Source organism: Mustela nivalis, assembly GCF_964662115.1.
Source record: "Mustela nivalis genome assembly, chromosome: 5".
Classification (NCBI taxonomy): domain Eukaryota; kingdom Metazoa; phylum Chordata; class Mammalia; order Carnivora; family Mustelidae; genus Mustela; species Mustela nivalis.
In genome coordinates, this window is record NC_139024.1 from 55,511,419 (window position 1) to 55,528,542 (window position 17,124).

The 17,124-nt window shown below is 36.1% G+C and overlaps 1 protein-coding gene across 4 annotated transcripts in view; it reads right to left on the reverse strand.

Moving 5' to 3' along the window:
- The window catches only part of ADGB (androglobin), a 173,052-nt gene that overhangs the window by 43,347 nt on the left and 112,581 nt on the right, over window positions 1-17,124 (reverse strand). For all 4 annotated transcript variants that reach the window (XM_082730343.1, XM_082730345.1, XM_082730344.1 and 1 more), the window contains 2 exons: window positions 15,689-15,876; window positions 11,495-11,679 (listed from right to left, as the gene is read on the reverse strand). In XM_082730343.1, coding sequence (XP_082586469.1) covers window positions 11,495-11,679; window positions 15,689-15,876 — 373 coding nt within the window. The remainder of the gene's footprint in view (window positions 1-11,494; window positions 11,680-15,688; window positions 15,877-17,124) is intronic.

Genomic DNA, 17,124 nt, shown 5'->3' on the forward strand with positions numbered 1-17,124 from the left:
CAATAGAAATAATGACACAGATGTTGGAGTTAGCAATAAAACAAAATGAAAAACTTTAACAAATGAATACTTTAAAATAGCTATGAGAAATGTGTTTAAGGGTTTAAATGCTTTCATAAAATGACACAAGGTAGCAGATTGGATAAAACATCAGGACCCATCCATATGCTGTCTACAAGAGACCCATTTGGAACCAAAAGATACATCCAGACTGAAAGTGAAGGGATGAAGAAGCATCTTTCATGCCAATGGGCCTCAAAAGAAAGCTGGAGTAGCAATTCTCATATCATATAAATTCGATTTTGAACTAAAAACTGCAGTCAGAGATATAGAAGGACATTATATCATTCTAAAAGGGTCTATCTACCAAGAAGATCTAACAACTGTAAATATTTATGCCCCCAATAGCTGGCTTAATAAGCCAGCTGTTAAGCAGGATAAAGAGTCATATTGGGGTACCTGGGTGGCTCAGTGGGTTAAAGCCTGTGCCTTCAGCTCAGGTCATAAATACAGGGTCCTTGGATCGAGCCCCACATCAGGCTCTCTGCTCAGCAGGGAGCCTGCTTCCCCGCCTCTCTCTCTGCTTCCCTCTCTGCCTGCTTGTGATCTCTGTCAAATAAATAAATAAAATCTTTTTAAAAAAAGAAGTAAAAAGAATCATATTGATATGAATACATTAATAGTAGGGGATCTTAACATGCCACTCTCAGTAATAGATCATCCAAGCAGAAAATCAATAAAGAAACAAGAGCATTTAATGGTGCATTGGACCAGATGGACCTCATAGATATATACAGAACATTGGATCCTAAAACAACAGAATACTCGTTCGTTCTTTTCGAGCACACATGAACTTTCTCCAGAAGAGACCACATACTTGGTCACAAATCAGGGCTCAACCGATACCAAAAGATTAAGATTATTCCCTGCATATTCTCAGACCACAATGCTTTGAAACTGGAACTCAACCACAAGGAAATTTTGGAAGGAATTCAAACATTTGGAAGCTAAAGACCACCCAGCTTAAGAATGTTTGGATTAACCAGGAAATCAAAGAAGAACTTAAACAATTCATAGAAACCAATGAGAATGAAGACACTTTGGTCCAAAACCTATAAGATAGAGCACAGTTGGTCCTAAGGGAGAAATACATAGTCACCCAAGCCTCCCTCAAAAAAATTGAAAAATCCAGAATATACCAGCTCTCTTTACACCTTAAAGAACTAGAGAATCAACAACAAATTAAGCCAACCCCACACACAATAAAGAAAATAAGATTAGGGACGCCTGGGTGGCTCAGTTGGTTAAGCAGCTGCCTTCGGCTCGGGTCATGATCCCGGCATCCTGGGATCGAGTCCCATATCGGGCTCCTTGATCGGCAGGGAGCCTGCTTCTCCCTCTGCCTCTGCCTGCCATTCTGTCTGCCTGTGCTTGCTCTCTCCCCCCTCTCTCTCTGATAAATAAATAAAATCTTGAAAAAAAAAAAGAAAATAAGATTAGACTCAAGATCAATGAGATAGAAACTAGGGATAGAATCGAACACATCAATAAAACTAGAAGCTGATTTTTTGAAAGAATCAATGAGATTGATAAACCATTGGCCAAACTAATCCAAAATAAAGGAGTAATGACCCAAATTAATAAAATTATGAATGAAAAGGAAGAGATTATGACTAACACCAAGGAAACAGAAACAATCATCAGAAATCATTATCAACAGTTATATGTCAATAAGTTAAGCAACCTAGACGAAATGGATGCATTCATGGAAACCTATAAACTTCCAAAACTGAATCAGGAAGAAATTGACGACCTGAATAGACCAATATCTAGTAATGAGATTGAAGCGGTGATCAAAAACCTCCCAAAGAACCACAGCCCAGGACCTGATGTTTCCCTGGAGAATTCTACCAAACTTTCAAAGAAGAACTAATACTTATTCTCCTGAAGCTGTTGTAAAAAATAGAAACTGAGGGAAGACTTCCAGATTCTTTTTATGAAGCCAGCATTACCCTGATCCCCAAACCAGGCAGAGACCCCACCAGAAAAGAGAATTTCAGAGCAATACTCCTGATGAATATGAATGCCAAGGTTCTCAACAAGATCTTCGCTAATAGGATCCAACAGTGCATTAAAAAGATTATCCATCATGACCAGGTGGGATTTATTCATGGGATGCAAGGGTGGTTCAACATTCACAAATCAATCAATGTGATAGAACAATTCAATAAGAGAAGACAAAAGAAACACATGGTCCTCTCAATTGATGCAGAAAAAGCATTTGATAAGATACAGCATCCATTCCTGGTTAAAACCCTTCAAGGTATAGGGATAGAGAGAACAACATTCCTCAACTTCATAAAATCTATCTATGAAAAACCCACAGTAAATATCATCCTCAATGGGGAAAAGCTGACAGACTTCCCTTTGAGATCAGAAACACGACAGGAATGTCCACTCTCACCAGTTGTTCAACATAGTACTAGAAGTCCTAGCAACAGCAATCAGACAACAAAAAGAAATAAAAGGCATTTAAATTGGCAAAGAAGAAGTCAAATTCTCCCTCTTTGCAGATGACATGATACTTTATATGGAAAACCCAAAAGACTCCACCCCAAAACTACTAGAACTCATACAGAAATTCAGTAATGTGACAGGATATAAAATTAATACACAGAAATAAGTTGCTTTCTTATACAGTAACAATGAAAATATAGAAAGGGAAATTAGAGAATTGATTCCATTTACTATAGCACCAAGAATCATGAGATACCTGGGAGTAAACCTAACCAAAGAGGTAAAGGATCTGTATTTGGGGAACTACAGAACACTCATGAAAGAAACTGAAGAAGACAAAAAGATAGAAGAGCATTCCATGCTCATGGATCAGAATAAACATTGCTAAAATGTCTATACTGCCTAGAGCAGTCTATACTTTCAATGCCACCCCAATCAAAATTCCACCAGTCCTTTTCAAAGAGCTAGAACAAACAATCCTAAAATTTTAATGAAACCAGAATAGACCCCAAATTGCTAAGGAAATGTTGAAAAAGAAAAATCAAAACTGGGAGTATCATATTGCCTGATTTCAAGCTTTACTACAAAGCTGTGATCACCAAGACAGCATGGAACTGGCATGAAAACAGGCACATAGACCACTAGAACAGAGTAGAGAGCCCAGATATGGACCCCAATGTTAAGGTCAAATAATCTTCGACAAAGCAGGGAAAAATATACAGTGGAAAAAAGATAGTCTCTTCAATAAATGGTGTTGGGAAAATTGGACAGCTATGTATAAAAGAATGAAACTCAACCATTCTTCTACACCATACACAAAGATAAACTCGAAATGGATAAATGACCTCAACGTGAGGCAGGAATCTATCAAAATCCTGGAGGAGAACATAGGCAGTAGCCTCTTCAACATCAGCCACAGCAACTTCTTTCAAGACATGTCCTCAAAGGCAAAGGAAACAAAAGTGAAAATGAACTTTTGGGACTTCATCAAGATGAAAAGCTTCTGCACAGCTAAGGAAACAGTCAACAAAACAAAGAGGCAACCCATGGAATGGGAGAAGATATTCGCAAATGACACTACAGACAAAGGGCTGATATCCAAAATCTATAAAGAACTCCTCAAACTCACCACTCACAAAACAGATAATCACGTCAAAAAATGGGCAGAAGACAAGAACAGACACTTTTCCAAAGGAAACATACAAATGGCTAAAAGACACATGAAAAAAAAAAAATGTTCATCATCATTAGCCATCAGGGAAATTCAAATCAAAACTACATTGAGATATCACCTTACACCAGTTAGAATGTCCAAAATTAACAAGACAGTAAACAAGTGTTGGAGAGGATGTGGAGAATGGAGAACCCTCTTCCCCACTGTTGGTGAGAGTGCAATTTGGTGCAGCCACTTTGGGAAAGAGAGTGGAGACTCCTTAAGAAATTAAAAATAGAACTACTCTATGACCCTGCATTTGCACTACTGGGTATTTACCACAAAAATACAGATGTAGTGAAAAGAAGGGCCATCTGTGGGATGCCTGGGTGGCTCAGTTGGTTGAGCAGCTGCCTTCGGCTCGGGTCATGATCCCAGCGTCCTGGGATGGAGTCCCACATCGGGCTCCTTGCTTGGCGGGGAGCCTGCTTCTCCCTCTGCCTCTGCCTGCCATTCTGTCCACCTGTGCTTGCTCTCTCTCCCCCTCTCTCTGACAAATAAATAAATAAATAAATCTTTAAAAAAAAAAAAAAAAAGAAGGGCCATCTGTACCCCAATGTTCATAACAGCAATGGCCACAGTCACCAAACTGTGGAAAGAGCCAAATGTCCTTCAGCAGATGAATGAATAAAGAGGATGTGGTCCATATGTACAATGGAGTATTATGCCTCCATCAGAAAGGATGAATACCCAACTTTTTATCAACATGGATGGGACTGGAGGAGATTATGCTGAGTAAAATAAGCCAAGCAGAGAGAGTCAATTATCTTATGATTTCACTTACTTGTGGAGCATAAGGAATAACATGGAGGACATTGTGAGAAGAGAGAAGGGAGTTGGGGGAAATTGAAGGAGAAAAACCATGAGATACTGTGGTCTCTGAGAAATAAACTGAGGGTTTTGGAGGGCAGGGGGCTGGGATATTGGGTGACCTGGTGGTGGGTATTATGGAGGGCATATATTACATGGAGCACTGGGTGAGGTGCATAAAAAATGAATTTTGGAACACACACACACACAAATTAAATTAAATTAAATTTTTAAAAATTGTCATTACTATTATGGCCAAAACAAGAAAAAAAAAAGAAATGTGTTTAAGGGTTTAAGAGAAAAGATCAACATATTGAAAGAATTAATGGTGAATATCAACAGAAAAATAGAAAAGAGAAAAAGAAATTCAAGGTTGGACTATATCTGGTATCTGGAATGACACATTCCTGAATGCATTTTTTTAAGAATTAATTAATTAATTAATTAATTAACTTAACAGAGAGTGCAAGAGCACAAGCAGGCAGAGCAGCAGGGAGAGGAAGAGGGAGAAGCAGGCTCTCTGCTGAACAGGGAGCCAGATGTAGGTCTTGATCCCAGCATCCTAGGATCATGACCTGAGCCAAAGGCAGACAACTAACTGATCTACCCAAAAGCCTCATTCCTGGATTGACTTTAAAAGCACATAGTTAAATCAGAAGAAAATATTAGTAAACTTGCAGATAAGCAATCAACACGATCTAAATAGAAGCATAGAGTGAAAAAAAAATGAATAGAGGCTAACTGCCTCTAGTATTAGAGTGTAGTGGGTGGAATGTGATTCACCCAGAAAGATAGGTCTATCCAGAATGTGATCTTATTTGACAGAAGGGTATATGCAGCTATGATTAAGGTAAGGGTCCCAAGGTGAGATCAACTTGGATTAGTATGGCCCTAAGTATAATGATGGGTGTCCTTAAAAGAGAATGAAAATGAGATGACAAAAAGTCACACAGAAAGAAGAAGGCTATGGGACGAGAGAAGCAGAGATTGCCAAAGGTGTGCCATCACAAGCCGAGAAATGTGAAGAGCCACCAAAAAATGGAAGAGGTAAAGGAGAATTCTCTTGTAGAAACTTTGATGGGACAAGAGAATCCTCTTGGCCTTGACAACACCTTAATTTTGAGCCTGTGACTTCCAGAACTATAAGAGAATTAATTTTTGTTGGTTTAAGCCACCCAGTTTGGGGAAATTTGTTATAGGAGCCTTGGGAAATTAATACAGATATCAAGTGATCTAAAGTACACGTATTCCTAGTCCTATATGGCACTAATATAAAAACAAAATATTTAGGTATGAACTTAAGAAAATATGTGTAAAGTCAATACATTGAAAGTATAGAACACTGTTGAGAGAAATTAAAGACCAATAGGTTGAGAGATATACTGTGTTCATGGGACCAGCAAACTCAGTTTGTTCAGATGCCAATTCTCCCCAAGTTCAACACAATCCCAATCAAAATCTAAAGCTACAATTTTCACGAAAAGTGGTGTTGGACTAAGAGGAATATTGATTGATTGAATATCGGTTGATCAAAATAGAGTTCCAAAACAGACCTATGCACACATAGTCAATTGATTTTTGACAAAAGTGTCAAGGGAATTCAATGTGCAAAATAATGGCTTTCCAACATATAGTGTCAGAACAACTGGATATCCATATGGGAATAAATAGAAACAGATCCTCTACCTTACATTATATACAAACATTCAAGATGGGTCATAAAATTAAACATAGATGCTGGGATTATTAAATGTATAGTATAAAATATGACATGTAATATTTATGACCTTAGATTAAAGAAAGATTTCTGAGATAATACACAAACTGCATTAGTAATTTTTTTCTAAATGATGACTGACTTCATCAAAATTAAAAGCTCTTAAGAAGTTATTGCTGGGGAACCTGGGTGGCCCAGTCAGTTAAAGTTCTGCCTTCTGCTCAGGTCATGAGTCCCAAGTCCTGCATCAGGCTCCCGGCTCGGTGGAGAGCCTGCTTCTCCCTCTCACTTTGCCCTACTCCCTCTCAACCTCTCTCTCTCATTTGCTCTCACTCTATCTCAATTAAAAAAAAAATATCTTTTTTTAAAAAAGCTATTGCTAAGGAAATGAAAAGACAAGAGATCGTCTTTGCTAAGCAAATATTTGATGAAGATGTGTATCCAGAATATATTAAAAAAAGACAACCCATTAAAAATATGGCCATAAGGAATGAATAGATAATTCAGTCAATGACTTGTACATATGGCCAATAAGCACACATATGCCCAATAAGCTCAACATCATTAGTCAGAAAATTTAAACCACAAAGAAATAGCACTACATGCCCACCGGAGTGACCAAAATAAAAAACATTGGCAATAAATGTTAGCAAAAATATGGAGAAACCAGAACTCATACACTTTGCTGATGGGAGTATAAAATGATGGAGTCCCTTTGACAAAATTTTTGGCTAAGTCAAAAAAGATTAAATATACATATGTCAAGCCATGGCATGTTAATTTAACTCCTGAATATTGATTCAAGAAAAATGAAAATATTGTTTAAAAAATATACAAGTATGTCTCTAACAGCTTTAATTATCATACCCTAAAACTGGAATAAACTCATATGCCCAATAAAGGAATAAATAAATAAAGTGTAGTATTTCCATACAATGGGATAATACTTCAATATAAAAAGAAATGCAATAGCAACAATAGGAACGTATCTTAAAAACATTATTCTGAGCTTAAGATACCAGTGCCAAAAGAGTGTTTGTAGGGTTTCGTGGAGTTCTAGAACAGGTAAAATTACTATACTGTGATGAAATGTGAACAGTGGTTACATCTTTGGGGAGATGAGAATTGAATAGAAATGGCCTTGAGAGATCTTGTGGGTAAATAGAAATGTCTATATCTTGTTAGAAGTGTGGGTCACACTAGTGTACGCACTTACCAAATTCATCAAATTAGATTTGTGCCTTTTCCTCTATATAAATTATACTTTGATTAGCAGTTAAGAATGAATGACACAAAGTCTCTACCCTTGTGAAGTAATTCCTTCATTACTTCCTTCAGACATTAAGTCATTCATTCAATCCATCTTTTAACCATATATTAAAAAGAAGAAAATCTTCCTTAATACATGAGAATCTACAAATCAATCAGAAAAAAAGTTAATTCTAACAGAAAAGCAAGCATAACACACAGAAAAATTTTGAAGAAGAAAATACAAAAGGAATATAAGTAAGATATATAAAATCATACATGCTTGAACATCACTAACTCTAAGTATAATATAAATTAATATTTTTAGCAGTCACATTGATAAAAGTAAAGAATATGATAATTTAGAATAAAGGATAAAATAAGGTAAGCTTAGGCAAACTCCGTGGAGGACAATTTGGCAATATATACCAAAATTAAACTGTACATACCCTTGATTCCAGAGTTCTACATCTAAGCATTTATCCAATATATATGCATATATAAGTTCAGAATATACATGAGTTAAAAAAAAAACAGCATTCTTTATGTAAATATAAAATTAAAGTTATCACAAATCATTATCACTAGGTGACTGACTACATTAATTATAGTATATCATCAACAAAATTGAGCCTTATACAGCCATATGAAATAAAATATTTTACTATCCTTAATCCATAGTACTTTCTCAAAGACCCAATTTCTTAGATTGTAAAATCTGTGGAAAATTCAAAATTTAATATTAACTCTATAGCACGAGTACTGCTATAAGATTTTATTCTTAAAAATTATATGAGATAGGGGTGCTTGAGTGGCTCAGTCATTAAGCACCTGCCTTTGGCTCAAGTGTGATCCCAGGGTCCTGGGATTGAGCCCTGCATCAGGCTCTCTGCTCAGCGGGAAGCCTGCTTCTCCCTCTCCCACACCCCCCTGCTTGTGTTCCCTCTCTCACTGTGTCTCTTTCTTCAAAAAATAAGTAAATGAAATCTTTTTAAAAATTGTATGAAATATATTGACATTCTTTCAAATTCTCCTGAGATAAATCAAAACCTGAAGAGCCTATACTTAAGATTTTGTTACTGGGTCACTTCAGAGCCTTCTAAATCTTTGCAAAGGAGTTTATTTCTTCTTTTTTACAATAGAATGTTTGCTTACAGAATAAATATAGTCTGCCACATCCTATTCTCCTACAAATATTATGTGCACATACACACACACACACACACACATTTTTTTACATGCATATTGGTGGAGGTACTCCAGTACAGGTCATAAAGAATTCATAAGTGAATATATTTCTAAGAGAAGCAGCTAAAAAATGTTTAAAAAGAGAAAAAGGAATTTCAGTGTCTCCTTATGTGGTTCATAAATGCAAATTAATAGCATCCCTTTAAAAATGATAACCTGTTTGTAATCTAAATCAAGAAATAATCTAACTCACAGTAACAATTCTATAAGTATCTATGGAGATATTTTAAAATCTAATCTGTGAAACAAAGAGTCATGAGTGAATGGAAAGAAATAGTTTTTACTTGCATATGAATTCAGTACTATAAAGGTGTCTATTCTCAAATTAACTAATCTACATAGTCAAGGCAATCAGAAGGAAAATGATAGATTTTTACATGTTTGAAGGGAATCCAAAAAAATTATACTGAAGACCACAAATGTGAAAATAGAAATATCTTGTAAAAGAAGAACAATTTTGGATAATGACTGTAATTTTGGATTAATTTCTGAATTCTGTTCAAATTACCGTTCTCCATTTCTGTCCCTTTCTTTGCCATAGTAAACTCATAAAATTATTTAAATGGTTATGTGTAATTTTCTTGGAAATAGTGACCTATGAAGTGAAATAATGATGACCTATGTGACAAACTATAAGCAGTGTTAGACTCTACTAATTTGAAGATTTTATTTATTCATTTGAGAGAGTGGGGAGAGAAAGAGCGCACAAAGGCATGAGCAATGGGGAGTGGCAGAGGGAAAGGGAGAAGCAGGATCCCCACTGAGCAGGGAAACTGACACAGGACTTGACCAAGTCCCCTGGGATCATGAGTTGAGCTGAAGGCAGATGCTTAACTGACTGAGCCACTCAGGTGCCCCGACTCTACTATTTGAAACAAAGGATTTGCTGTTAATGAGTTATATATATATATATATATATTAAAAAAACAAAACGAAACAAAAACATGAGACCACAAATACCATAGGAGTGTTGGTATGCTATGCCTGCTAAAGTTTTGGAATTAAGGTATCCCTGCATGAAGCAAACTATGAAAACTATACTATCTGTGTAGAATAGATTAGAACGAAGAAAACAGAGCCAATTTTTTAAAGAGTGAGAGCAGGAGTCAGACTAGCAGAACTTAACAGTAGTTTGACAGTCTTAACATATCAAAGGAAAAGATATAAATGGAGTTCAGGCAGATTTGAATGAAAAACCATGTGTAGTAATGTGAATTGAGTACTGAAAACAACCCTGGGTATCTTCAGGGATGAAGGGCAAATGATGGGAGAAGAAGGAGACAGGATCCAAAGAATCGTTTAATTTGCAATTGTACTCAAGTTCAGTCTTACTAATCTAATAAAGTGCATTTCCCACTTCCCTGTGCCATTATAGTGTGAGGTCTTTATTTCTCTGGTCCTCCAAATTCTTATTCATATTAGAAGGGAATATTCCCTTCTACAATGACAACTCACATATTGTTTCTGGGCTTAATAAGAAAAAATAAAGAGAGCCCTGCTTTAGGGGCATCTATTCTAAAAAAGACAGAAAAGAAGAAGAAGAAGAAAAAGAAACATTCAAATATTATAAGATACGTAGAAAGTCATTTTTAGTAATTTGCTGATACACTTAAGATAATCAACATAAGCACTATTGGGAATGAGAGTTTAGGAAGGATAGTGGCGACAAATTGTTATGCAAAAGTCAACTATAAGATGTAATCAATTATTTATGGATGCTGGGTTGGCTCAGTCAGGTAAATGTCTAACTCTTGATTTCAGCTCAGGTCATGATCTCAGGGTTGTGAGATTGAGACCCATGTAGGGCTCTGCACCCAGCTGGGAGTCTGCTTGAGATTCTCTCCCTCTCTTTCCCTCTACCTGCCCCCCATATATGCAGTCTCTCTCAAATAAATCATTATTTTTTTTAAGATTTTATGTATTTATTTGATAGAGAGAGAGAGAGCACGAGTGGGATGAGGGATGGAGGGAGCAGCAGATTCCCTGCTAAGCAGGGACCCTGACACAAGGCTCCATCCTGGGATCCGGGATCATGACCTGAGCAAAAGGTAGACATCCAACGGACTGAGCCACCCAGGTGCCCCAGATAAATAAATAAATCCTTAAAAAAAAATAAAAGATATAATCAATTATTTAAAAAAACATAATGACAGAATTCAGGGAAAGCACAAGGGACTACTGTTCTCTTATTTACAGTTTTCTGTTTTAAAATCTTCTACATTGGGCAATGTATTATTTTTATGTTCAGAATCATTACAAAAATAATTGAATCTGTATCTCAGTATCTCTGTCTTCCATTATTTCAGAAACAATTTTATTTTATTAATTAATAGTTCTTATGACTTATATTGAAAGTAATGATTTTAAAGGTTCTCTTAATTTTTATAGTTTTAAAATAATGAAGTAGGGATAAAAGAACAGTGAAAACTTCTCCCAAGATAATAAAAATGTTATTTCTTAATCAGAATTCTAAGAAGGTATATATAAGAAAGTCTTTAAAGTAGAATTATATCTATTGATCTTCAGAGACTAATCTGACACACAAATGAAAGTTTTAAAAAATATTTTACTATTTACTATTTAAAAAATAGTAACAAGTTTTACAGATATATTTACAGATATAAATAATAGCTTATTTTCTATTTTACCTTAAATAAAATAATTTAAAATCAGTTGCATACACATAAATACTTATTTACAGATCTAAATAACACATTTAAAAAGGCAAGAGACACACTTACACTGAGAGCTCACAACTTTTTCACTCCCCAAGAAGTTGATTGCTGGGATTATAGCATGGCCTTTCCCAGTGGAGCTGACAACAATTTCCTCATTTTCTAAGATCTGTAGCTTGATGAATACATCTGGTTTAGACGTGCGTACCTGTACTGTAACAGGATGTGGTAAGGCAACTTTAATGGAATACCTATAAAGAAAAACATTGACTTATAAGAAGTTTGTTGATCTTTCCCTCATGTCAGTAGAGGACACTGTATAATTTGCTGATATGGTAATCTAAAATAAATCCATTGTGTAAAATTGACCCAAATCCTGGAAACATTATTGCTATTATAGACTGTAACAAAAGATCTCAATATGCTATGGTAAAATGAAACAGCAAAGGACATTTATTATCATCAGATTCCAAGCAGGAAATATAACTTATTTTTAGATATGATAAACACTTATAAAACATGAAAGATCTGCACACTATGGCCACACCAAAACTTCCCGTTAGACCCTTCTCTCCAGTTGTATAACTGACAGCATCCTTCTGAGCTTCACTGTTTTTCACGTTTTCTTTGATTCATAAAAATACAGAGAAGTCAAAATTAGTATCCACCACTTGTACTCTCAACCTTTACCATTACAAATTGGAAACCTTTTACAAAAAGACAAAATGTACAGTATAGCACCATCCCAACCCTTCTCTTGACACAACTGAAGACATTTTGTTCTGTTTCATTTTTTATCTTGTTGGAGTTCTTTTTCTTAGTTTTGGTGAATCTTCACAAATGCTCAGGACCTTATAAACTCTCAACTGCTCTAGAAATTTGCTTTTCTGAATCTTGTCTTTCTCCTGTATCTTAAATCTCCCCTTCTTTTTTTCTTGCCATCAGTTTTTGTACATGTAAAGGACTCACCCATCTTTTAATGAAAAACCAAAGCAAAACAAACCAAAAACACAAACAAACAAACCTTCAACCCACCCTGAGGTACATACGGCCTCTGCTGATTTTTTCACTCCTCCCCAGCTTGACATCAAAGGAGAGTGTTTGATTGTCACTGTCCACAACCCCATTTCTTCCTATTGGCTCACGATATTCTACTCAGTCCCCAATAGAAGTGCTAACCTTGCTCTTGCAAATTTCAGCAGCTTGTCGCCACCCTGTAGAAATTTCAGTTCTCATCTTTCTTGACTTCTCAGGAGAATTTGATAAGGTTGAATCAACCCTCCTTTACTCTTCTTCAAAAACTCTTCTCTGACACATGTAACAATTTCTGTACCTCCTGTTTTGGTGTTGCTGTTTTTTAGACTTCTTTCCCCATTGGCATTCAGTATCAGAGAATCTTAATGTTCTGTCCAAGTCTGACTGTTATGGGACAAACTTCCCTGGGCATTTCCATGGACAGAAACAGAATAATAGTTCTCAGATTTGTGCCTCCAGCCCCATTCCTTATGCAATATCACTTGGACATTTCACTGACCTACCCATAAATAACATCTAAAAATAAACTAATTATCTTCCTATTGCTCAACCTGCAAATGGGGTTTTCTCCCTGTAACCACTAAGGACACTTACTGTCCCCTGATCCCAAGTCAGATCCCAGGAGTCCCAACCAATCAGGACTGTCAATTTGACTTCCTCATGTCTTAAAACCCTTTCTCTTCTCTCCAGATCCACTGTTACTGCCTAGTATGGTTTCATTTGTGCCCTGCCATAAAAATGCTATGTTGGAGTCCAGGACCTGGAGTATCTGCAGTACCACACAATGTCACCTTTTTTGGACATTTCTTTCTGAGGGAATCAAATTCACATGAGGTCATTAGGGTGGGCCTTAATCCAATATAACCCATAGATGTCCTTATGAGACAGGACATTTGGAAACAGAGACACAGAGCCAATGCCAAGTAAAGATGAATACAAAGACCATGGTGATAAGTATATGTCAAAGAACACCAAGGATTATCAGAAACCTCCAGAGGCTAGGAGAAAGCATGGAATAGCTTGTCCCTCACAGCACTCAGTAGGCACCATTCCTGCTGATACTTTGATTTCGGTCTTCTGGCATCCAAAACCGTGAGACTATGAGACAATTGATTTCGGTTATTGAAGGCACCTACTTCGCCACTTTGTGGAATTTTGTTAGGGCAGCACTAGCAAACGACTCCACTGACAGGCTCCAGGTTGTCATCAGAACACACCTGGGTTATTTCAAAGCTTCTTCCTGTCTGGTTCCTCTGTCTCCAGTTACACTGCCCTTTGTCCATTCAGCACACTGCAGTCTTTTGAATTTTTCGTTATTCCATATTCTGTACTTTGTATGATTATATATAATTTCACAATAATATGGTTCTAACAACATTTCTGCTCTTAGAAATTATATTTAAAATATGTATTTTTTCAATCCATGCTTTGCAGACGTAATGTCTCAACACAAGTCTGTTGTGGCCATTTCTCTTAAAACTCCTCAAAGCATGTTTTGCCTCTGAGATAAAGTCTTAATCTCTTGCTTTATGAGGCTCTTCAGGAAAGGGTTCTGCCTGCCTCTCTACCCTTACCCGTGCCAGAGCCTTCTAGAGCCCCACTTTGCAAACAAACGTCTTCAGTTCCCTGAGAAGGTCATACACTTCTTAATTTCTGAACTATCACATTTGCTCATGAAATAGTTCCCTCCTCACCTTGCCCCCCACTAAGCTTCACAGCTTTAGGACCAGCTTCTAGGACAAATTTAGATATTGCGTTAAATATCACTCGTTAGCCTGTTAGTGGTCCTGCAGTGTGATACAGTGGCCTCCTGCTAGAGTAGTTAAACTATCTTATCACAGTTGTAATTTTTAATTGCTTGTATGTTTCCTTCCTACTTTTTTCCTTTTTTTTCTTGCTTTCTTTCTAATACCCAATGTGCAGATACATGACAAGAGGCAGACAAATTAAAAAGAGAGAGGAGAAGTGACTTGGGGGAAATTGGAGGAGACAAACCATGAGAACTGTGGACTCTGAGAAACAAACTGAGGATTTTTGAGGGGAGGAGAGTGGGGATTGGGTGAGCATGGTGGTGGGTGTTACGGAGGGCACATATTGCATGGAGCACTGGGTGTGGTGCACAAACAATGAACCTTGGAACACTGAGAAATAAAATAAAATTTAAAAAAAGAGAATTTTCTGCCCCAGCTACTAGCCCCAGTTCATATATTTTCTTTCAGTATTTTCTCTAAACTTTTACCTACATATAAAATATATAAACAAATAGAAAAACTAAAACAAATGCTGGGTATATACTGTATATATTGATGTATATACTGGATATATTGATGTAGAAAGACTTAGAGAGAGAGGGAACGCAAGTAGGAGGATTGGCAAAAGGAGAAGAGGCCGGATATGGGCCTGGATCCTAGGACCCTGGGATCATGACCTGAGAGGAAGTCAGCCACTTAATGACTGAGCCACCCATGCGCCCACTACTGGTTATTTTATAATACAAAAATGCATGCTAGTTCTTTACAAGACAAAAAGTTTTAAAACACAAATAACTAAGAGTTAGAGGGGAAAACTAGCCAGAATGCAGAAAATTATATTTATACATATATTGTCAAATAGACTTAGGTGTTTCTTTAGTAAACAAATTTACCAATATATATGGAATCTTTAAAATATATAATCTCTTTAAAATAATAAATTTTTAGACAATAATCAAAAATTTACTTTAATATTTACAATAAAGTACACCTATCACATCTCTATTAATACTACAGAAAAAGTAGAAATGGGAAGATTGTAACAAAAAATAATCAGTAAATTGTTGTATTTTCCTACAAATGATTACCACGTAATTATGAAAAAGAGTTCACAAAATGTCTTAACAGCATTGGGAAATGTGCACACCATAATGCTAAGTAAAAAGGTCAGATTATAAAACTTTAATTATGTTAGGATTTCAATAATGTTAATCTATGACTAGGAAAAACCACCATAAGAAAATGTAACAAGATACTAACAGTGATTGTTTCTAGATTGTTTGATTACAGGTGACCCTTACTTCCTCAATAATATAGTCATATACTAATAGTTAAGGGTGGTCAAGCCCTGAGCCCTGTGCGTATCTAGAGGTCCAACCTCTGTAGACATAGTTGGTGAAGGACAGCATATTAGCACCCAACTGGTGACAAAAAATGCCAGTTGGGGCATTTCCCTTCTGCCATATACTTATACCTGAATAAAATTTTCTTATCATTGGGTATGTAGTAATCTCTGATTTCCTTTATAGTAAAAGTGTTGCATGGAGACTCTCGAGATAAGCATGGGAGTGGATTACAGGACCCAATGATGCGCAGTTTCCATCGTGAGGATGGTACGTATGTGTCACCAGTAAATGCTTCGGCCACAAATGTATAGCCTTTCTAGAGGAAAGAGAATTAGACAGAAGTAAGGCTTACCGTTACTGATCTCTCAAAGGTACAACACATGGCTTCACAGTAGTAAAATGCTTTATTATCTTGATATACATGAAAATCCCAAGATCCCTTCACAAAAGAAAATCATTAGCATTACATTTCGGAAATCCCTCATAGAGGATCTTACATGTTTTCATAGAAAATTAGTAACTCTAACGCTTTTGTTTGTGTGGTTCTCAAGCTATAACACAAAGTCTGTAACTCTGACAGATGATTGTAAAATTTTCTTCCAATTCTGCTAATGTTGGTTAAGGTAGATTTTTATCACTGCATCACCCTGCAGGAACCCAATAACTTCCTAAGAAATGTCCCTGTTTTTTAAATACAAGATGAGAGGAACAGAAGCATTTATGGAAATGTAATTCCCTCAGAATGACAACTGACAGATAAAGCTATCAAGTTAACAAAAGATCTGGTTTGAGGGAAACCAGATAGGAGTATGGAGATGAGCTCTTTAGGTTGGGGAAAAGAAGCCCCTAAGTAACCTGGGATAATATCATAGTGGGTAATAACTTGGTTCTATATAATTGGATATCCATCTGGCAAAAATGTCAGTGAAGCAAGAGCATGATATCATAATGAGATACAAAAGTTCAAAGTAATTCTGAGTTTGTAATTCCAGACACTTCTAATAAGGAAGAAAAATACAGATTTGTATTCCTGTCAATTCTGATACAAAGGAAACTCTCTGATGTGTTTAGATTTCCAGAAATAAAAAGTAAAAATATATAAGACAGAATGAATTCAACACATTGCAATAAACATCTAGGAATATTACCCAAAATTTCAATACCCATAATGAGATGAGAATTACAACACCAATAAAGACCGTTTAACATTATTTTGGGGGAAGGAAATAAAGGAAGATAAATTCATATATGCTAAAGTATTTTTACTTGTATAATGCACAGATTTATTGCAATTCTCATTACTTTTTGAGCTTGTAGTACTAATGCATTCAGAAGCAAAATAAAATAACATGACTCTGATTTTGTGTTTGTCTAGGCTCAGAGAAAAAGTTTGAGAAGGAAAAAAAGTGTTATAAAATGGTGGGATAGATATCAATAAGTGGAAGTCTAAAGCTAAACCAGGGATAGGGTTTTAAGAGTGAACCTGACTATTCTAAACAACTTCAAGGCTCCTGAGTAATTTATTCCTGAATACTTCCATATTTGCAAAAGACACATATAATAA